Genomic DNA, 21,710 nt, shown 5'->3' with positions numbered 1-21,710 from the left:
CCCGGGGCTGACCCTGTGGTCGTGAATCCCCAAGGGGGCAGACGTGCCGGCGTGGGGGGGCACGGCCACCTGTGGCTGCTGCTCGTGGCTGTGACCACCCACTGGCAGGAGACGGCGTGTCGCTGTCCTTACACAGCCCCCGGGAGTCTGATGGCCTCGTCCCGACCTGGTCACCTCCCGAAGGCCCTGCAGTGGACGAAGAGCTGGTCTGGAGCGCCCTCCTGGGCCGTCCGGCCGGGGGCCTGCCCTGGGGGCTGACTGTGGCACAGCCGCTGAGCCCAGACCCCGCCCCCCCCCGTGCCCGAGCATCCCAGCCGCTCTGCTCCAGAGCGGCCCCAGCTAACGCACCTGGGAAGGCGGCGGTGACGGCCCAAGCCCTGAGGCCCTGCCACCCACGGGGGAGACCGGATGGAGCTCCTGGCTTTGGCCTGGCCCAGCCCCGGCTGTTGTGGCCACAGGGAATGAACCATCAGTGGCTGGAAGATTCTCTCCATCCCCCTCTCTGCTTAACAAATACATCAATTTTTAAAAAAGATTTATTTGAAAGAGAAAGGGAGAGAGAGGTCTTCCCTCTGCTGGGTCACTCCCCAAATGGCCGCAATGGCCAGGGCTGGGCCAGACCGAATCCAGGAGCCAGGGGCTTCCTCCGGGTCCCCCCTGTGGCTGCAGGGCTGACGCACTCGGGCCATCGGCCACTGCCTCCCCAGGCACAGTAGCCGGCGGCCACACTAGAAGTGGAGCAGCCGGGACTCGAACCAGTGCCCCCATGGATGTCGGCATGGCAGCTGGCAGCTCTGCCCACTGTGCCGCAGATGCTGGCCGCCAATGAATCCCTCTGGCAAAAACAAGACCCTGCTTTGCCAGCCGCTGCGCAGACCCAGGCCACGGCAGGGCTGGGCGGGGGCCTTTCCCTCGCCGACCCCTGACCGTGGACGCGGGGTGGTGCGTGGTTGAGGGGCAGTGGGCACCAGCCATGTCCCCCCTTGTTGGACAGGAAGGCCCGTGCACACGGAGCAGCACAAGGCCCCCGCGGGAAGGGGCAGTGAAGCCGGCTCGGGGTCTCCCCGGGTCTCCCCCTCTCAGAAGCCCAAGGCAGACCCAGTCCCGGCCCCGTGTCCCAGCCGGGTGGTCGCTCGGCCTCTGCGGCCTGGGATGGAGCCTGGACATGGCCAGGTCAGGTCAGGCGCTCAGAACGGCTCCTCGCCACTGACGCCGCCCCCGCCCCTGGGCCAGCGAGCTGGGCCCTGGTCCCCACAGCTGCCAGTGGGCCCGGCCTCCGTGAGGGTGGGGGCCTGGGTCGGGGAGCGCTGGCGCCAGGTTCTGTTTCCGCCCACGCAGGAGCCCAGCCCGGAGTCTCTGAGTTGGACTTAGCAGAGGGGAGCTTTGGGGGTCTCACTGAAGCCAGGCAGGGCTGATTCCTCGCCCACCATGACCCTGCCACCCGGCTACCACCCACTTGCCCACTGCCCACTGCCCACCCGTCCACCTGTCCACCCTCCCACCTGTCTACCTGCCCGCTGCCCACCTGTCGACCTGCCCACTGCCCACCCGTCCACCTGTCACCCGCCCACCTGTCTACCCATCCACCTGCCCACTGCCCACCTGTCTACCCATCCACCTGTCTACCCATCCACCTGCCCACTGCCCACCTGTCTACCCATCTACCTGCCCACTGCCCACCCGTCCACCTGTCCACCCGCCCACCTGTCTACCCATCCACCTGCCCACTGCCCACCTGTCTACCCATCCACCTGCCCACTGCCCACCTATCCACCCATCCACCTGTCCACCATCTGTCCATCTACCCACTCCTCTCCCATCCCTCACCCACCTCCCACCCTCCCGTCCAGCCACCCACCCGTCTGCTGGCCACCTGGCCACCCCCCTCCCCAGTCAGCCTGCTGTGTGCCGGGAACTCCACTGGGGGCTGGGGACAGTCAGGTGTGTGGCCCAGGGGCTGGGCCCGGTGAGGACAGACAGGGCCTGGGTCAGTGCCTGCGCTCTGGGGCCGCCCTGGGAGTCCCCCCTCTGTCTCAGGGCCACAAAGAGGCTCTCCCCGCAGGGCGGGGCTGCCGCTGAGCCCCAGGACTGGGGTGGGGGTTGTGGAGCTCAGCCAGAGAGGGGCAGGGGTCTCCAGGGAGTCGGGGCTCAGGGCCCCCGCCCCGGGGCACAGAACAGCCGGGCAGGGGTCAGCGAGGGCGGCCCCCAGGGCTGTGGGGCTCCCCAGAGGTTAGAACCCTTCCCTGGGCACGGGAGGGGGCGCGCTGGGGCCAGGGAAGGGGTCCCCAGGGCCCCTCCCCCGCAGAAACCCCCGCCGAAGGCACCAACGGGTCGGCGCCCGCGGTGGTGGCCCGGGCTGCCCTGAGAGAAGCCCCTTGGAGACGCGGGAGGGCGGGCTGGGGGCGGCGGGGGGGCCGTGGACGTCGTGTCCGCGGCGAGGTCCCGTGGGGGACCTAGGGGAGGGCGGGAGTGAACGCGCGGGGGAGCTGGGATGCGGACCCGGAGCTCCCGAATAGTAAGAACGCGGCGGCTTTGCACACCCCTGCCCGGGGGCCGCGCCCGGGAAGCCCCGCCCCCAGCGGAGCCCCGCCCCGCGGAGGCCCCGCCCCCCTCGGTCCCGGCTCGGGCTGGGTTGCCGCCGCGGTGCAGCGTCGTCGCCCGGAGCGCGGTGAGTCGGGGTCGCCCTGCGCCCTGCGCCTCGCCAGGACCCGGGGCTGTGCGGACGCCGCCGGGGCCCCGTGCAGGACCCCACAGTTTCCCAGGCTGCCCACCAGACTGTGCCAAATCCAGACGGCCGTCCTGGGCCTCGCCCACGGCTGGGGAGGGGCGTCCTGACAGGTGCCCAGGGCAGACCGGGGGACTGAGGCTGGGGGCTGGGGGGCGATGCGCTCGGGCAGGGGTCTCTGGGCGGTCCCCTGTGGACGCCTTTTTCACGTCTCTGAGACGCTGGGGGGGGAAGGCCCGGGCTCCAGGGGTCCCAGGGCGTGGGGAAGGGGTTGCGTGGAAGGCCACTGCTCGGGCGTCAGTGCGTCACCCTTGTGGGCCAGAACCCTGTGTCACCCACACCCCCCCCAGCACGTCGGCCATGGCCCTGGGGTCTGAGAGACGGAGGCGTGATGGTGCGTGACGGTGCGTGTGAGACTGCGTGTCTCAGGGTGTAGTCGTGCCTGGGGTCCCAGCTGCGGGCTGAATGGCCGTGGCCCTGAGTGGCCGAGCTGGTGGCTCCGTCCGTGCTCTGATGGCACATCGTGACGCTTGGGGGGCGCCCGGTGGGGTCCCGGCAGCGGTGTTGGGGCCCACTCTGGGGACGCCCCGCCCTCATGCTCTCCCCCTGTGGGGGAGTGGGGTTGGGGGCTCTCGGGCCTGCGGGCCTCGCTGTCCGTTCCCGGGAGGCGTGGGCGTTAGCGGGCACCTGGCCCGGGCCTGGGCGCTGACCGCCACCCCTTCGCCCCCAGCCTCATCGTGGGGGCCATGCAGGAGAAGCCGGAACTCTAAGGGTTGGGTTTGTGGGAGATGGACAGGGAGCAGAGAGCAGAGCGCCCGCCCAGCCCCCACACGTCATCTGCCAGGTGAGGGTAGCCCTGGGGGCGCAGGGCTGCGGGCGGAGCTGCCCCCCACCGGCAGAAGCCCCCGCACTCCGCCAGGCTCCCCTCTGGTGGGCGCTGGGCTGTGTGGCCGTAGCTGGAGATCCCAGAACAACACGATGACGCAGGGACGGTCCCCGCCGTGAGGAACCCCGTCCGTCGGGCATGGCTCCCTCAGGGGGCTGCGCCAGCTCTGAGTGGAGGCCGAGGGCTCACACTGCACCCAGAGCCCGGCCCGGGGGCTCCATGGGGTTCAGGGGCACACGGAGGGCAAGGCTGCCTGGCGCCAGGCGTGCCCCTCCTCTGAGACCCCCACTCGTTTTATCTGGCCCAGGGTGGGCGGTGGGCAGGCTGCGGCCAGCGCCTGTCCCCGCCCGCCACAGCTGAGCCCTTCCTCCCAAGGCTGGGCGGGCGGGGAGGGGGCTGCCCAGGTCCCCCCCCCACACCGAGAGGTCTCTTCCCACGGAGACCCAACAAAAAGTCCCGGGACAAAGAGGGAGGAGGGAGCCGAAGCCGATTAGGTTTCCTGTGTTTTGCTGAGTGATTTATTGGGGGGGGGGGGTGTCTGGCCCCGCTCCATTTGAGTGGGCCAAGGAGAGGGGGATGGGGAGGCATGAGGGGGCAACAGAGAGACCCGGACGACGCCGACTGCTCAGCTCCCTCCCATGCCCACCCTGGCAAGTGCTGGGCCCCCGCCACCCAGCGGGAGACCCGGATGGCGCTCCGGCTCCAGCCCTGGCCATTGTGGGCGTCTGGGTAGTGACCAGAGGAAGCTCTCTCTGTCCGTGTCTCCTTAATTAATTAATTAGAAAGCCAGCCTGGGTTTGGACCCAGCCCCCCCCTCCCCCAGGCTCCACCATCGGCCACAGGACCTTGGCCAAAGCCTGGCTCCGGCCACAGCGGAGCCGCCGCAGCCGAAGCCGGGAGCTCTCTCTCCTTCCTGTTGTTGTAGCAAAAAGCTGACCTGGGCAGATACAGAGAGAGATACAGCGGGGCCCAGGGTCCGGAGAAGCGGGCGCTTGTTACAAGCTATCCCACTCTTACCGATTGAAACCACACCCATCACCCTCGCCCAGCCCCGCACCTGGGGCACTGGGCTGTTGGAGCCTGAGGGTGCCTGGGGTGAACGGGGGCTGGCGGAGCGGCTTCCCTCCCGTGCCCGTGGGCGGGGGGCTGCGGATCCCCCACGGGGACCCCACCCGGGGCAGAGACCAGAGCAGGGTAGGAGCTTCTGGTCTCTTCTGCTGAGCTGGGAGCCAGTGGCCCCGGCCCCGGCCGCGACAAGGGAGCGCGGGAGGACCCGGACCCGGTTCAGACCCCCCCCCCCCGGTCTCCTGGGACCCCCGCTCCTCTCGGTCAGAACACAGCGGGGAGAGCCCTGGTGACACAAATGTTCTTTTATTTGCTCGTCTGTTTGAGAGGCAGAGCTGGGCGGAGGGGGTGGCGGCCCCAGGCCCGTCCCCGCCCACCCCACCCCACCCAGGCTGGGGCCTCAGTGAAGGCTCCGTGCCTGGGGCTCCCTCGGCTTCTGTGAAAGGGAACCTGGCAGGTGCCACGGTGGCACCAAGGACACACTGGCCCCAACCCCACTGTGCTGGCATCGCCAGGGGTTGGACACAGCTCACGTCTGCTCGGGGCTCTGCTGTCCTGCTGGGGGCCCCAGACCCCAGACAGAGGGGAGTGGTCGACCAGATGTCCCAATGCGTGGGCCTTTGGTGCAGTTCCCACATTGCGGTCCTGGGGTCCGGTCCCGGCTCAGCGTCCTGCTGGTGCATGCTGGGAGCCAGAGACCCGGATGGAGCTCCTGGCCCCCACTGTTGCACGCATCTGGGCAGTGAAGCAGTGGATGGGAGAGCTCTGTCTGTCTGTCTGTCTCTCTGGGTCCCTTGGCTTCTCCTCTTTCAAGTGGAAACAGACTGGAGCTGACCCCGGTGACCCAGGACCTGCGCTCAGTGGGTCAGCCTGCCCGGCTCGCTGCTGAGCGGGCTGCGGCTGCACCACCACGCAGGGCTCGGGCGTCCACTGGTGGCTCACGGCTCCGTGGGCCCCGGGGGCAGACCTGCAATCCAGCCTTGACCGGGCCACTCCTGCCGGTCAGGAGGTCCGGCGTCCATTCCCTTAGTGGTCCGGGGCACTCCCAGACGCCGGCAAAAACCGGTCTGCCCGCACACAGTCCTCCCCGGGGGGTCCCTGAGCTCGGGGTCGCCCGCCTCACCCTGCCTGTGTGTCATTCTCTCCCACCGCCGATCTGTGCAGAAGATCAGGGTACAGAACATTCTAGAAGATGTTTTGCAGTTGGGCTCAATGATGGGAAGGGCCTTCCGGACCTTTGTCTTTTTTTCCCTTTCTTTGTAAATTTGAGAGACACAGACAGACTCCTCCCAGCACCTCGACACTGGCCAGGTAACAGGGCCCGCCCCCGGCCCCACCCACCGCGGGCCAGGGACGCCCCGCCTCCCCGAGTGACAAAAATGTTTTTGGGGATGGGCATCAAGAGGCCACTTGGGGACACCTGGGCTCACGCAGATCCCGGGAGGCAGCTCGGGCCCCGCCCCCCACAAGGGAGCCCCGAGGGAGTTCCTGGCGTCTGGGAGTGACCAGCGGGTGGGACCCCTCTCCGTCTCTCAAATACAGAAATGAAATGAAATGTCTGCATGTTAGCCCGGGGACAGCTGTGTTTGGGCCGATGTCTCTGGTTGTGCAAACAACGGGTGGTGACGTCACAGGACGCCATCAGCCCAGGGAGGGGCGGGCTTCCAGGGGAGAAGGTGGGGGCAGAGGGAGAGGGCAGGGAGGCCGCCGGCTGGGGAGGACACGGCCTGGCCTCCAGGCCAGCCAGGGAGGCGTGGGTGCCGGGCAGCAGAGGGAGGGTCCCAGGCAGGCTCGGGGTGTGGGGCGCAGCCTGTTGGCAGGCTCCCCTCGGGGGCTGCGGGCACTGCCCCTCATTGCCGGCTGCCCCTGGGGAGCCCCACTCAGGCCTCTGGTGTCCGGCCCCACGCCCCCTGCGCCCACCTGGCCTGCTCGCTCCGGCCGCCAGCTGTCATTTGCTCCTCCTGTGAGGACCGATGTGGGTACCAGGAGCCCCACCGCGGGGGAGGCTGGGGTCGTGGGGGAGGGAGCAGCTCTAGGGGAGGCGTGACCTCACGAGGCGGGACTCACGGTTCCAAGAACCCCTGGCCTGCAGGTGCAACCTCTTGGACCAACCACTGTTAGGGATGCAAGGGCGGGTACTGTGATTGGAGGGTATGTGGACCAATCACTGAAGGGAGAGAGGGGCGGGGTACTGTGATTGGAGGGTGTGTGGACCAATCACTGAAGGGGAGAGGGGCGGGTACTGTGATTGGAGGGTGTGTGGACCAATCACTGAAGGGGAGAGGGGCGGGGTACTGTGATTGGAGGGTGTGTGGACCAATCACTGAAGGGGAGAGGGGCGGGTACTGTGATTGGAGGGTGTGTGGGACCAATCACTGAAGGGGAGAGGGGCGTGTACTGTGATTGGAGGGTGTGTGGACCAATCACTGAAGGGGAGAGGGGCGGGTACTGTGATTGGAGGGTGTGTGGACCAATCACTGAAGGAGAGAGGGGTGGGTACTGTGATTGGAGGGTGTGTGGACCAATCACTGAAGGAGAGAGGGGCGTGTACTGTGATTGGAGGGTGTGTGGACCAATCACTGAAGGGGAGAGGGGCGGGTACTGTGATTGGAGGCCTGGGGACCATGCGTAGACCAATCACTGAAGGGAGATGGGAGCCATGTTGGATTAGTGAGCTGAGTCCAGCGTGGACCAATCACGCTGATGGGAGGCGGGGGATGCTGTGATTGGCAGGCCCGGGTCTACTGTGCGTTGCTTATGGGGTTGGGAGAGGCTTGTGACTGGCAGGCTTGTGTCCGGCGTGGGCCAATCACCAGCAGGGAGAAGGGACCGAGTCCTGTGATTGGTGGACTTGGCAGCTGGGTGGGGCCGGAATCTGGCGGGGTGGGGGTGGGGGGTCCTTGCTCAGAGACCGGGAGCGAAGCAGGGAGAGACCCTGTGGTCAGCCCCGGTGCTACAGGAAATCAGACCGGGGTGGGGGGTGCCCGGCTGGGGGAGCTGCGCCTGGGCAGTTGAGCGGCCTTGCAGGGGGTCCTTCCTGCTTTAAAGACCCCGAGGTGCAGGCCACTGGCCCGCCTCTCGCCTGGACCCGCACCCAGGAGCTCTGCCCCTGTGGGCGGAGCCTGGCCCTCCTGGGGGGACCCTGGCCCCTCCTCCCGGCCTCCATCCTCTCCCTGGCTAAGTCCCTGCCCCCTCAGGGGACACTGGCACTGCGGCCACGCGGAGTCCGGGTGGGGTGGGGTCTGGAGGCGGCGCCCCAGGGCCAGAGCCAGCTCCGTCTCCAGCCCGGGGTCGTGCCAGGGCACAGGTGCGCTAGAGGCGCGGCCGCGGGCTTGGCCCGGCTCCTCGAGCCGCGCCGGTTCACTGCCGCCGCCGCTGGCTCCCCACCTGCTACAGGGTTCTTGGTGGCCAGCTGTGGGTGGCGTCGGCCTGGCCGCCCCCTCCGGCTCTCCTGGGTCGCCTTGCCTGCACATGTCAATGTCTCTTTGTAAAAAATACTTCTTTTTATCTACTTGAAAGGCAGAGCAGCAGAGAGGGAGACAGGATCTTCCACCCACTGGTTCACTCCCCACATGCCTGCAGCAGCTGAAGCCGGGCCAGGGCCGGAGCCGGGAGCTCCCTGGGTCTCCCCCGTGGGCGGCCGGGGCAAGCCCGGCGGCCATCAGTGCCGCCTCCCAAGCCGGGAGCTGAACCCAGGTGCCCCGCAGCGGTGGTGTGGGGGGGGAGGTCTGAGCCATTGCTCCCCTGCTGGGCCAAACACCCACACCTTCTCCAGTTCTTAGAGAGAGAGGAGATGAGAGCGAGACAGGGAGAGAGGGGGGGGAGAGAGAGAAAGAGGGGGAGAGAGGGAGGGGAGGGAGAGAGAGAGGGAGAGAGGGGGGAGAGAAGGGGAGAGAGGGAGAGAGAGAAAGGGGGGGAGAGGGAGAGAGAGGGGAGAGAGAAAGGGGGGGGAGAGGGAGAAGGAGGGGGAGGGGGAGAGGTCCTCCAGCCGCTGCCCCTACTCCCACACCCCCACTATGGCTGGGCTGGGCCAGGCGGAAGCCAGGACCAGGGGCTCCCTCTGGGGCTCCCACGTGAGTGGCCGGGCCGAGCCCTGAGCCGTCACTGCCGCCCCCAGGGTCTGCAGGAGGCGGGAGCCGGGGCCGGGACTTGAACCTGGGCGCCCCCCGCCCCCGCTGCACCCGGCTTCATCCCCGCAGCCCCTGTGCCCGGTGCCCCGGGGCTCCCCGGTTCGGCGCTCTGCGGGAGCCGGACAGCGCCTTCCGCCGCGGGCAGCTCTGGGCTGGGCGGCCGGCCCGGGCCGCGCCGCTGTGAACAGGGCTTCTGTGTTCCGCGCGATGGCAGCGAGGGGTCGGCCCTGGGAACCGAGGGCGGCGATGACAGCCGGGCTGGGAGAGCGCGGCGCCCCGGGGCCCCGAGGGGCCGGGGCTGAATGGGCGCAGTGTGGGAGCGTGGGAGGGGCCGGGCCGGCCAGCTTTGTGCCCGCGGCGCTGCGCGGAGTGAGCTTGGCGCGTCTCCAGCAGCCGGGGTCAGTGCGGGAGGAACGCCCCGCAAAAGCCCGCCGCCCCCGGGCCTGCCCTGCGCGGGTGCCAGCGAAGAGGGCCTGGGGGCTCCAGAACCCGCAGTCCGCAGAGAGCAAACCCAGACCCGAGATTCAGCTGGACAGAGGCCGGGGCCGGCGTGGGGGGCGGCGGGTGGCGCGCCACCTGCGACCCCATGGGCCGGCAGCTTCCGGTCCAGCTCCCTGCTGATGGCCGGGAGGGCCCCTGGCTCCACGAGGGGGGCCCCCGGCCCAGCCCCGGCCGTCTCGGGCGTCTGCAGGCAGCGGCTTCCCCTGTGGCGCCCCGCGCAGTTCTAGTCCTGGGGCCGATGGGGGCCCCCGGGGTTTCCTGGCCCAGCACGGCCGAACCCTTCTGGCTGTGCCGGGGCCGCCCTGGGCCCTGCAGGCCCCCACCTGCCCCATGCCGTGCACCGCAGTGGAGACAGCCCTGTGCGGGCAGAGAACTGGGTCGGCCCACCCGCGTGGCCGGGGGTCTCCGCCGGCGGCCACAGCAAGGCTGTGACCCTCTGTCCCTCCTGTGCTGGCCTCCAGGTCCCTGCCTTCGTGACCCTGAGCCATGGGGCCCGCCCGTGCCTCCCTCTCCGCTCACGCCGGGGGCCCCGGAGGAAGCCGAGGCCGCCGTGTGCTGCCGAGCGGCCGTGCCCGCGGCACTGGCCACCTGCACGGCCCGTCCTCGCCCTGGGAGTCCTCTGGGGTAAGTGGCGAGCGACGGCCGAGGTCACAGAGGCCCCGGGGTCAGGGTCGGGACAGGGTGGGCGGCTCGTCCAGCTCGGAGACCTGGGAGAGGCAGACCTGGGTCCCGCCCACCGGGGAGACCGGGAGGGGGTTCAGATCCTAGGCCTGTGGGGCGAGAGCCTGCAGCTGGGAGCCTGTGTGTGTGTGTGTGTGTGTGTGTCTGCCTCTCAAATGAGTTAACAAATGAGGCTCATTTTTTTAAAAAAAGAGAGATTTGTTGGAACTTGTCCCCAGACGGCCCCAGCCTGGTGCGGTCCACTGAGGCCCCCTAGTGGCCGCGGTCCGCAGCTGCAGCGAGCGTGTGTGTGCCGGGGGTGGGTGGGGGGCAGAGACCCCGCAGGTGCCTGGGTTTGAAGACAGGTTTATTTATTTATTTACTTATTTATTTGAGAGGCACGGATACGGAGAGGAGAGAGGGAGGGGAGGGGAGAGGGAGAGGGAGAGGGAGAGAGGGAGGGAGAGGGAGAGGGGGAGGGGGAGAGGGAGAGGGAGAGAGGGAGGGAGAAGGAGGGGGAGGGAGGGAGAGGGAGAGAGAGAGGGAGGGAGAGGGAGAGGGAGAGGGAGAGGGAGAGGGAGAGGGAGAGGGAGAGAGGGAGGGAGAGGGAGGGGGAGGGGGAGGAGGGGGAGGGAGAGGTCTTTCCACCTGCTGGCTCACTCCCCAGATGGCTGTCATGGCCGGGAGCTCCATCCCAGGCTCCCACGTGGGTGGCAGGGATCCAGGCACCGGAGCCATCACTGCCGCCCCCAGGGTCTGCAGCCGGAGCTGGGACTGGAACCCAGGCATCCGTCGTGGGGCCACGGGGCCACCGCCCAACAGAGCGCTTTGGGGAACTGGAGGGAGCCGGGGCTCGGGGGTCCTGGGTGCAGGTGCAGAGAGGGCTGTGCTGGGGCTCTGACGGCGCCGGCCTCGCCCGCAGCCCCTGCTGTCGGCCCAGGGCGTCCGCGTGGAGCACACGGCCGAGCTGCGGGGCCTCCGGTTCGCCAGCAGCCTGCGGCACGAGGCCTCGGACTACCACCGCGCGCTGACGGGCCGCGCTGGAGACGCTGGTGAGGGTGGCCGGGCGGCGTCTGGGGCCGGGGCCCAGCCCGGGGGGGCTTGCCGTGCCACGGGGCGGGCAGGCCGGGTGGAGGCCGCAGCCCACGGAGGTCGGGCCCACGGGGTGGACAGGAAGGGGCCCGGGGAGGCTCGGCGTTCACCAGGGGGTCCCTGTTGTAGTTTGTAAAGAGCTTTCGGAAGACAGAGCTGGAGAGCAGCTGCGTGGGCTGCACGGTGCTGAGTTACGGGTGAGTGCGGCCTCCCGTGAGGATCGGGGGCGGGGGGGGGACTGGACCGTGGCAGACCTCTGGAAAGATTCCAGAATGCTCTGGAACATTCTGGAAGATTCTGGAAGGCTCCACCGAGAGGCGGGTGCTAAGTTATGGTTGAGTGTGGCCTCCTGTGAGGGTCGGGGGGGGGGGAGCGGGCCTTGGCAGGCTTCTGGAACACTCTGGAACATTCTGGAACATTCCAGAACATTCCGGAAAAGGTCCCAGGGAGAGGCAGGCCCCTTTCCCCAATACTCCCCCTCCCGCAGGGACGGGAACGCCAGCGTCCTCGTGCATTTCCAACTGCACTTCCTGCTGCGAGCCCTCTGGCCACTGAGCCTGGGGCTGGAGGCGGAGCTGCTGCAGCAGGGCCTGCGGGCCCAGCTGCGGGGACACGGCGTGCTCCTGGCCCCCTACGGCACCATCAAGGCCGCCGAGCTCACGGGTGAGGACGACACGGGGCCGTGGGGGGGGGAGGGGCCGCCCGCCCCTTCCACGAGCATGCCCGTCCGGTGGCCTCGGGAGCAGCCGTGGGCGGCGCAGGAGCCCCGGACCCTGGTCACCCCTGCCGGGGCTCAGGTCTGAGAGTGACACGGAAACTTCTAGAAATGAACAAGTCACGGCCGCTGTACTTTATTTTATTTATATTTTAAGATTTATTTATTTACTTGAAAAGTAGAGTTATAAAGAGACAGAGAGAGAGAGAGAGAGAGAGAGAGAGAGAGGAAGGTCTTCCATCCGCTGGGTCACTCCCCAGTTGGCCGCAGTGGCCGGAGCTGGGCCGATCCGGAGCCAGGAGCCAGGAGCTCCGTCTGGGTCTCCCATGTGAGAGGCAGGGGCCCCTGCACCTGCTGCCTCCCAGGGCGCGCATGCGCACGGAGCTGGGGGCGGGGCCAGTCCCAGACCCCCGGTGTGGGCTGTGGTCTTCACTGCCCTCCCGCAAATCTCCGTCTTGGGCGCCCACCCCCGGGAGGCCCGGTGCCTGCAGGGTCTGTCCCTGGGCCAGGCACCCCGGGGGTCTGGGAGCCCCCTCCCCGTGGGTCACTGTGCGGGGAGGGGCGGCCGTGCCTGGCTGCCCCGTGGAGCTCTCCCGGCGCCCACCGGAGGCCACCGCCCCCGTGGGCGGACGGCTGCACCCAGCAACCGCGCGTCTCTGTTCGCTCCAGGAAGCCGTCGGGGGCCGTGGACACGCAGGGACTCAAACTCAGGTGGGTTTTGCAGCCAAAGGGGGCGGGGTCCCCCCCCCAGGGGCCCTCCGGGTCTCGGTCTTGGCTGGGAGGCTGGGGGGGGGAGCCCGCTGGTCAGCCTGTCCCTGGGGCCTGAGCCGAGCCAGGCGGAGTTAGAGAAGGGAAGAGAGAGAGAGGGAGGGAGGGGGGCCTTCCATCCGCTGGGTCACTCCCCAGATGGCCGCCACGGCCAGGGCTGGGCCGGACCGAAGCCAGGAGCCAGGAGCTTCCTCCAGGTCTCCCATGGGCGCAGGGGCCCAAGCTCTGCGCAGAAGCGCGTTTTGGGCAGAGACCCTGGGGGAGGAGGTGCTGGCCCCTGCTGGACACGGGGGACCCTGCGCCCTCGGCCCCCGCTCCTGTCTCCAGGCCGCTGCCCCGGGAGCGCCTTCTCCTGCGGGAACGGCCAGTGCGTGGCCAAGGTGAACCCGGAGTGCGACGACAGCGTGGACTGCGCGGACGCATCGGACGAGGCGCACTGCGGTCAGGCCCCCCCCCCCGCCCGGGTCCCTCCCGGCTCCGCCCCGGCGCCCGCGGGAGCCGGAACAGCCGAGGGGGCGCGCGGGAGCGGGCAGCGCGCTGGGGCGGCCACGCGGAGTGCTCCCCGGCGTCTGCAGGCGGAGGAGGGCCGTGACCCCTGCCCCGTCGGGGCCCACGCGCGAGGGGTGCCGTGGCACCGTCTAAAGCCGAGGGGGAGCCCCCACCGCGGCCCACCTCTGACCCGCGCACGGTGTACCCCTTCCCGTCTTTAAGATTTCTTTAGAAGATTGATGTGAAAGGCAGAGCTATGGAGAGACAGAGCCTCCACCCTCGGATTCACTCCCCTTAGTGGCCACAGCAGCCAGGGCTGGGCCGGGAGCCTGGGGCCCCATCCGGGCCCCCATGGGTGCAGGAGCATCCTCCAAGCTGGCTGGGAGGCAGAGTAGGCTCGGCCGGGTCTGGCGCGGGCTGGAGAGGGAGGACACGCCGCCAGCTCGGAGGGCCTTGGACAACCCGGGCGCGCGTGGGGCAGAGGGGGAGGCAGCTGACCGCAGGAGACAGCGAGGCCTCAGCCGTGGGGCTCCCGGGTCGGTGCAGCGCGGGTGGGGTCAGCCAGAGACTCCTGTGCCGCCCCTAGGGGGGGCGGTGTGCGCGTGACCCTGGGCGTCTGACCCAGGCGGTGCGTGGCGCGGGGGCGTCCCGGCCGCTGACCCTGTCCTTGCAGACTGCGGCCGGCAGCCCGGGCGGAGCTCGGCGGGCAGGATCGTGGGCGGCGTGCAGGCGGCGCCCGGGGAGTTCCCCTGGCAGGCCAGCCTGCGCGAGGGCAAGGAGCACTTCTGCGGCGCCGCTGTGCTGGGGGCGCGCTGGCTGCTGTCCGCAGCGCACTGCTTCAACGAGTGAGTGGGGGCCCCCGCCCCGCCTGTCCACCCTCCTACCCCCCAAGACCTCCTGGTTCTCCGGGAGCCCCTCTCAGCTCATCTCCTCTTCCTTCTCTCAAGATTTATTTTATTGTGTTTGAAAGACAGCGAGGTCTTCCATCTGCTGGTTCACACGGCCAGAGCTGGAGCTGAGCCGATCCGGAGCCCAGAGCCAGGAGCCAGGAGCTCCATCCGGGTCTCCCACGCGGGTGCAGGGCCCCAGCACTTGGGCCATCGTCCACTGCTTTCCCAGGCCACAGCAGGGAGCTGGATCGGAAGTGGAGCAGCCGGGACTCGAACCGGCGCCCGTGTGGGATGCGGGCACTGCAGGCGGCACCTTTACCCGCTGCGCCACGGCGCCGGCCCTTCTCTTAATTAAGAACGCTCGTTCCAACAGCACACGTACTACAAGTAACTGGCTCAGACGGCTTCTTACACTTACTAACCTTACTGGTGCTATGGCACAGCAGGTCAAGCCGCCACCTGCAGAGCCGGCATCCCATAGGGACCCCGGTTCGAGTCCCAGCTGCTCCACTTCTGATCCAGCTCCCCGCTGATGCTCCTGGGAAAGCAGTGGACAATGGCCCGAGTGCTCGGGCCCCTGCACCCATGTGGGAGACCCGGATGGAGCTCCTGGCTCCTGGCTTCGGATCAGCGCAGCTCCGGCCGTTGTGGCCAATTGGGGAGTGAACCAGCGGATGGAAGACCTCTCTCTCTTTCTGCTTCTTTGTAACTCTGCCTTTGAAATAAATAATCTTTTTTTTTTTTAATTACTTAATGTACCTGAGAGGACAGTGTGAGAGAGACCCAGCTCCCGGCCAGTGGTTCACTCCAGAGGCCTGGAGCCGGGGGCTCCACGGGGCGGCAGGGGCCCCAGGTCTCCAGCCGTCACTGCTGTGTGTGGGTAGGGACTCGGACGGAAGCCGAGCTGGGCCTGGACCCCAGGCGCTCGGCTGTGGGGTCGTGAGCGTCCGAGCAGAGCTGAGCCGCGCAGAGCCGCTGCCCCCGGCTCTGACCCGGTAGCGTCTCATGTTTGGGGCTGGGTCATCGCCTACAGGGCGCCGGTTCTGGCCCCAGCCGCTCTGCTTCTGATCCGGCTCCCTGCTGGTGACGGCCGGAGCGCTTGGGGCCCTGCACCCGCGTGGGAGGCCGGGGCGGAGCTCCTGGCGTGGGCACTGGGGGGGCGGAGCTCCTGGCCGCAGGCACGGGGGGGGGGGCGGAGCTCCTGGCCTTGGGCACTGGGGGGCGGGGCTCCTGGCTGCGGGCACTGGGGGGCGGAGCTCCTGGCCGCGGGCACTGGGGGGGCGGAGCTCCTGGCCGCGGGCACTGGGGGGCGGGGCTCCTGGCTGCGGGCACTGGGGGGCGGAGCTCCTGGCCGCGGGCACTGGGGGGGCGGAGCTCCTGGCCGCGGGCACTGGGGGGCGGGGCTCCTGGCTGCGGGCACTGGGGGGCGGAGCTCCTGGCCGCGGGCACTGGGGGGCGGGGCTCCTGGCCGCGGGCACTGGGGGGCGGAGCTCCTGGCCGCTCCTTCTGCTGTCGGCCCGCCTCCTCCGATGACTGACGTCCGTGGTGCCCTCCCCCGCAGGTTCCAGGAGCCCGGCGAGTGGGTGGCCTACGCGGGCTCCACGCGCCTCAGCGGCTCGGAGGCCAGCACGGTGCGGGTCCGCGTGGCGCGGGTCGTCAAGCACCCGCGCTACGACCCCGACACGGCCGACTTCGACGCGGCGCTGCTGGAGCTGGCGGGGCCGCTGCGCTTCGGCCGCTACGTGCAGCCCGTGTGCCTGCCGGCCGCCGCCCACGCCTTCCCGCCCGGCAGGAAGTGCCTCATCTCCGGCTGGGGCTACCTGCGGGAGGACTTCCGTGAGCACCCGCGCCGCGGCTGTCCCGGCTCCTCTCCCATGCGCTGGTTCACTCCCCAAGTGCCCACAGCAGCCACGAGCTGCATCCGGGGCTCCAGCCCCCCAGGCTGCCCATGAGCTGGGAGCCCGGGCGCCCCGAGGGGCCGCAGGGTCTGGGTGCGTGGGGCACGCTGCGAGCCGGCTTGGTGTGCCACTTGCTGGCGGCTGGGAGAGGCCTTGCGCTTCCTGGCTCGGGGCGGCTGCAGCGCCGCCAGCGCCCTCACCCCGCTCCCCTCTCCCGGCCGAGGCAGTGGTCAAGCCGGAGGTGCTCCAGAAAGCCACGGTGGAGCTGCTGGACCAGGCCCTGTGCGCCGGCCTCTACGGCCACGCGCTCACCGACAGGATGCTGTGTGCCGGCTACCTGGACGGGAAGGTGGACTCGTGCCAGGCGAGTGTCCGGGGCGGCTTGGGGTCTCGGCTCACCTGCCCTCCCCCGCCCCCTCTGAGGCGTGGCTCTGCTCCCCAGGGAGACTCGGGGGGCCCGCTGGTGTGCCAGGAGCCCTCGGGCAGGTTCTTCCTGGCCGGCATCGTGAGCTGGGGCATCGGCTGCGCGGAGGCGCGGCGGCCCGGGGTGTACGCGCGCGTCACCAGCCTCCGACACTGGATCCTGGAGGTGACGGGCGGGATGCCCACGGCGGCTCCTGCTCCCAGCAGCCCCGACGCCCCCACGGGACCCACGCCAGCCCCCGGCCCTGCGCCTCCAGGCTCAGCCACCACGCCGAAGCCACGAGGTACCGCACGTCCTCTCCTGTGCTGGCTCAGGTGCCCTGGTGCCGGCTTTCTCCCGTGCTCTGGGGGAGATCGGTGATTGATTGTGGATGTCTGCCGGGGGGGGGGCTGCCCACCCTTCAGAGGCTGGGAGGGGGAGAGGTCCTCCACCCGCTGGCTCCCGCCCCAGATGGCCATAACATCCAGGCCACCGGCAGAGAGCTGGAGCCAGGAACCACGCAGGCACCCCCGTGTAGGCCAGAGCCTGCCCCGGGCTGGGCCGCGGCGCGCAGGCCGACGGGGCCACCGGTGACTTCCCTGTGCACTTTGAAAACTTACTTCTTTTGAAAGACAGAGGGGGAGGGAGAGAGCTCCATCTTCCACCCGCGGGGTCCCTCCCCAAATGCCCACAGCGGCTGGGGCTGGGCCAGGCGGAGCCAGGAGCCCCATCCGGGGCCCCCACGCGGGTGCAGGGGCCAGGACTTGGGCCGTCTCTGCTGCTCTCCCAGGTGCAGCAGCAGGGAGCGGGATGGGAAGTGGAGCAGCCGGGGCTCGAACCGGTGCCCACATGGGCTGCTGGCCTGACCCGCTAGGCCACAGCGCCGGCCCCTCCCTCTGCTTTTTCGGGTTTTGCCGTGGATCCCGCTTTCGTCCCCCCCGGGCTGGTGTCCACCTGTCCCGAGCAGGCCCAGAGACCCGCCCCTGCCCCTGTCCCCCCCGCAGGGTGCGGGGCCAGGCCCGCCATGGAGAAGCCGACGCGGATCGTGGGCGGGCTGGGGGCGCGGCGGGGGTGGGGCGGACTGTCCCCCAGTGCGCCCCGGGCGTGTCGCGCCGTCGGGCTCGGGGGAGAAGTCGGCCACGGCGCGTCGGCGCGCCTCCGCGTCCCCCTCAACCAGTGAGCCCCCAGCTCCCCTGCTGCCGGGGCGGGGCGGGGGGCCCCGAGGGGCGGGGCCGCTCTGAGGCGCCTGTCTCCCAGCACCAGGGTGGAGCAGGTGCGCGCCCACCTGGGCACGGCGTCCCTGCTGGACGTGGGCGGCAGCCCGGTGAAGGTGGGGCTGCGCCGCGTGCTGCTGCACCCCCAGTACGACGCCAGCGTCCTGGACTTCGACCTGGCCGTGCTGGAGCTCGCCAGGCCCCTGGTCTTCAACGAGCACATCCAGCCGGTGTGCCTCCCGCCGGCCACGCAGCAGTTCCCCGCCGGCCGCAAGTGCGTCATCTCGGGCTGGGGGAGCACGCGGGAGGGCAACGGTGAGCTGGGGGCGCGGCTAGGAGCGGGGCGGAGACGGCGGGAGGGAGGGGCAGAGGTCGGCGGGGGCGGAGACGGCGGGACGGGAGGGGCGGAGGTGTGGGGGGGGCCGGAGCTAGGAGCGGGGGGCGGAGACGGCGGGACGGGAGGGGCGGACCTCGGCAGGGGGGAGGGCGGACCTCGGCCCCCTGGCGCCCCCTGGGCTCACCACCTGCCCCGCCCCCGCCCCGCAGCCAGCAAGCCCGACACGCTGCAGACGGCGTCCGTGGGCATCGTGGACCAGAGGACCTGCAGCGCGCTCTACAACTTCTCCCTCACCGACCGCATGGTGTGCGCCGGCTTCCTGGAGGGCAAGGTGGACTCCTGCCAGGTGGGCGCGGGGGCTGGGGCGGCCGGGGGCGGGGCCGGGGCTCTCACCGGCAGCCACGCAGGAGACGTGGGCGCAGGGGCTGGGGGGGTTCTCACCCGGCAGCCACGCAGGGGGAGACGTGGGCGCGGCGGGACCAGGCATCCTGCGTTTCAGGGCGACTCGGGGGGCCCCCTGGCCTGTGAGGAGGCGGCGGGCGTCTTCTACCTGGCCGGCATCGTGAGCTGGGGCGTGGGCTGCGCGCAGGCGCGGAAGCCGGGTGTGTACACGCGCATCACCAGGCTCAAGGGCTGGATCGTGGAGGCCATGTCCTCCGCCTCCTGGCCCCCGGCCCCCTCCGGGACCACCAGGCAGCCGAGCACCACCGGCCCTCCCCCGGGGACGACGGCTGGCCCTCTCAGCCCCAGCCCCGCGGCCGCCACGCCCACGCCCACCACCACAGCCAGGGCACCGACGCCCCACGCGGCCACGCCGGGGACCGTCACCCGCTCCCAGCTGCCAGGTGCGGTGAGACACGGAGGCGCGGGGCGGCCGCGGCCATCACTTCCTCGGGCCCTGGGGTCCCCGGAGGCGCTGGGCCAGGACCCTCCCTGGCGCCGACCTTACCTGGATTCTCCAAAGGCGCCGCCGTGCTGCTGGGACCCTGGCGGCCAACCCTGCCCCCTTATACTCCCGGGGGTCTGTGTTGGGGAGGGGCTGCCCGCTGGGGAACACGCCTGGTACCACGGCAGGCACCTGGGCTCCCCTGCCCAGCCGGGCCTGACCGTGGACAGAGGTCCGGGGCCGACGGCCGTGGCTCCCGTTCTGCTCCATTAAAACTCCGTTCACCAAGGCGCCTCGGAGCCTGGGGGCCGTGGGTCGGGTGGTCCCTCCTGGCCCCGTGAGCCCCCAGGACCACTGCTGCGGCAGGAGAGAGGACCCCAACAGAGCCAGGCGCCGGGGCAGAGGGGGCTGCTGGCCGGGCCGGGTCCCGGAGGCCTCGTGGTCCCCACTTCCCCGTCTGACCCCGCGTGAGGTGGGGGGGTGCCTCTTAGGCCAGGAGGGGTAGATTTGGCCTCTCCTTCATAACCCCCTCCCACGGGGGGGGGGGGCTGAGCCGAGTGCAAGGCTCCTGTGCGGGCCCAGCAGCCCCGAAGCTGGGCAGAGCTAAGGCAGCGGCCGGCGTCCCCTGCGGGGTCTCCCCCGGCGGGGGGAGGGGGGGGAAGCCTGGTTCTACGCCCTCGGGGCTCCCGCGCGGTGCAGTGTCGGGGAGGGGTCCCGGCCGTGGGTCGCCCGCCCCGCCCATGCGCGGCCCGGCTCCCCCGCAGACTGCGGCCTGGCCCCGGCGGCCACGCTGACCAGGATCGTGGGCGGCAGCGCGGCGGGGCGCGGCGAGTGGCCGTGGCAGGCGAGCTTGCTGCTCCGGCGCCGGGAGCACCGCTGCGGGGCCGTGCTGGTGGCCGACAGGTGGCTGCTGTCCGCCGCGCACTGCTTCGACGCGTGAGTCCGCCCGCCCGCCCGCCGCCCGAGCCCTCCCCCCTCCCCGCCCAAAGGCCACCCTGAAGAAGGGGTGGGGTCAGAGGCGCTGGGATCCCGCGGCGACCCGGGTGCTACTGGGTGGAAGTGGCTCCAGCAATAGGGGCCGACCCCAGCCCTCCCCGCGCGAGGCCGCCAGGGCGGAGACCCACGCCGCTGCCCGCGCTCCGCAGCTACCCCGACCCCAGGCAGTGGGTGGCCGTCCTGGGCACGCCGCTGCTGGGCGGCGCCGAGGGGCAGGTGGAGCGCGTGGCGCGCATCTACAAGCACCCCTTCTACAACCTCTACACGCTCGACTACGACGCGGCGCTGCTCGAGCTGGCCGGGGCGGCCCGCCGCAGCCGCCTGGTGCGGCCCATCTGCCTGCCCGAGCCCGCGCCGCGCCCGCCCGGCGGCGCGCGCTGCGTCATCACCGGCTGGGGCTCGGTGCGCGAGGGAGGTAGGCGCGGGGCGGCGCGGGCCCGGGGCGGCGCGGCGCGGGGTCGGGGCCGGCCCACCCGCAGCCCGTCTCCCCGCAGGCGCCATGGCGCGGCACCTGCAGCAGGCGGCCGTGCGCGTGCTGAGCGAGCAGACCTGCCGCCGCTTCTACCCGGTGCAGATCAGCAGCCGCATGCTGTGCGCCGGCTTCCCGCAGGGCGGCGTCGACAGCTGCTCGGTGAGCGGCCGGGCCGGGCGGCCTGGGGCCCCGGGCCCTCCCCGCGGCCTCGGCTGAGCCCCCTCCTCCTCCTCCTCTCCCTCAGGGTGACGCCGGGGGTCCTCTGGCCTGCAGGGAGCCCTCCGGCCGCTGGGTGCTCACGGGGGTCACCAGCTGGGGGTACGGCTGCGGCCGGCCCCACTTCCCCGGGGTCTACACCCGGGTGGCGGCGGTGAGAGCCTGGATCGCGCAGAACATCCACGAGTGACCGCCTGCCCCGTGCAATAAACAGCCCAGCCCGCAGCCCGCCGGCTCAGCGCCTCCTTGTCCCGCCGGGGCCGGGGGCCGGGGGTGGGGGGCAGCCTCGGAGCGGGCACCGCACTCCCCCGCCCGCGCCCCAGGCTCGAGGTCCCGGGACAGAGGCGTTGCGGGCGCCCGGAGCGGGGCCGGCGGCGCCTGTGCTGCGGGGTCCCCGGCGCGGGTGGGGGGTCCCAGGGCCGCGCCGAGAGGGAGAGGCGGGTCCCCGCGCTCGCTCAGCCGTTTATTCGCCCTCGCGGGGTCACAGCGGAGCGGGGCCCGAGCACCCCCCCACCAAGGTCCAGACCCGGCCCCGACGCCCGGCCTGCGGCGTCCGGCTCGGTCACAGGTTGGCCCGCTCCCGCTGCAGCCGCGAGGTGTAGGCGCGCGACACGGTGTTCCAGGCGTCCATGTAGCGGTCCATGCACATGGCGATGCACTTCTGCGGCGGGGACACGCGGCTCAGCGGGGACACGCGCCGCCGGCCCCTCCCCGCCGCCGCCCCGCGCCCCGCACACGGCCTCCCCGCGCCCCCGCCGCCCGCACACAGCCCCGCCCACAGCCTCCCCGCGCCCGCACACAGCCCCGCGCCCCGCACACGGCCTCCCCGCCGGCGTCGGGACCCCGCGCCCCCGCCCACAGCCCCGCCCACAGCCTCCCCGCGCCCCCGCGGGGCTCACCTGCTCCGAGTTGTCCAAGGAGCCCCCCGGCTTCCCGATGCACTTCCGGAAGCACTTGTCCGTCATTCTCTGCGGAGACACGCGCGGCAGGCCTCAGCCGCGACGCCCGAGCCCGGGGCGCCTCCGCCGCCGCCGCCAACCCCGGCCCGCACCTGCAGCAGCTCCTGCGCGTTGGCCACGGCGATCTGCACCTTCACCTGCTCCATGATGAGCCCCGGGTCCAGCTTCCCGCCGCCCGAGCCCCCGAAGTCCGAGCCGAAGCTGCCCTCCATGGCTCCGCAAAGTCAACCGGACTGCGGCCGCGCGCGCCGACCCGTCTCCGCGCCGGAAGTCGCGCCGCGCGGGGCACCACGGGAAGCGGAGCCGGCCGGCGGACTACAACTCCCACAAGGCCCGCGCATGCGCGAGGCGCCACGCTTCCGCCCGAGTCCCGTCGCGCCTGCGCACTCCCGCGCGCGCCTGGGGCGG

The 21,710-nt window shown here is 71.0% G+C and overlaps 2 protein-coding genes across 2 annotated transcripts; one reads left to right on the top strand and one right to left on the bottom strand.

Moving 5' to 3' along the window:
- The first annotated feature begins 9,052 nt into the window (after positions 1-9,052).
- On the top strand, positions 9,053-20,556 carry LOC133754396 (transmembrane protease serine 9-like). Its single transcript, XM_062184871.1, is given in 21 exon segments — positions 9,053-9,344; positions 9,769-9,902; positions 10,890-11,000; positions 11,002-11,019; positions 11,189-11,256; positions 11,547-11,722; positions 12,444-12,512; positions 12,870-12,983; positions 13,705-13,876; positions 15,483-15,757; positions 16,047-16,183; positions 16,262-16,526; positions 17,227-17,398; positions 17,480-17,751; positions 17,983-18,119; positions 18,273-18,507; positions 18,559-18,618; positions 19,424-19,595; positions 19,805-20,070; positions 20,150-20,286; positions 20,372-20,556. Coding segments are annotated over 21 exon segments (3,444 nt in total). The 3' UTR covers positions 20,534-20,556.
- Positions 20,557-20,787: 231 nt separating this feature from the next.
- On the bottom strand, positions 20,788-21,578 carry LOC133754424 (mitochondrial import inner membrane translocase subunit Tim13). The gene is made up of 3 exons (XM_062184921.1): positions 21,395-21,578; positions 21,243-21,311; positions 20,788-21,004 (listed from the first exon to the last, which is right to left on the bottom strand). The coding sequence occupies exons 1-3, from the start codon at positions 21,512-21,514 to the stop codon at positions 20,906-20,908; spliced, it is 288 nt and encodes a 95-aa protein (XP_062040905.1). The 5' UTR covers positions 21,515-21,578; the 3' UTR covers positions 20,788-20,905.
- Between the last annotated feature and the right edge of the window lie 132 nt (positions 21,579-21,710).

Source organism: Lepus europaeus, unplaced genomic scaffold (genome assembly GCF_033115175.1).
Source record: "Lepus europaeus isolate LE1 unplaced genomic scaffold, mLepTim1.pri SCAFFOLD_105, whole genome shotgun sequence".
NCBI classification, from domain to species: Eukaryota; Metazoa; Chordata; class Mammalia; order Lagomorpha; family Leporidae; genus Lepus; species Lepus europaeus.
Note: the sequence above shows the minus strand (reverse complement) of the source record. Positions and strands in the feature narration are given on the sequence as shown.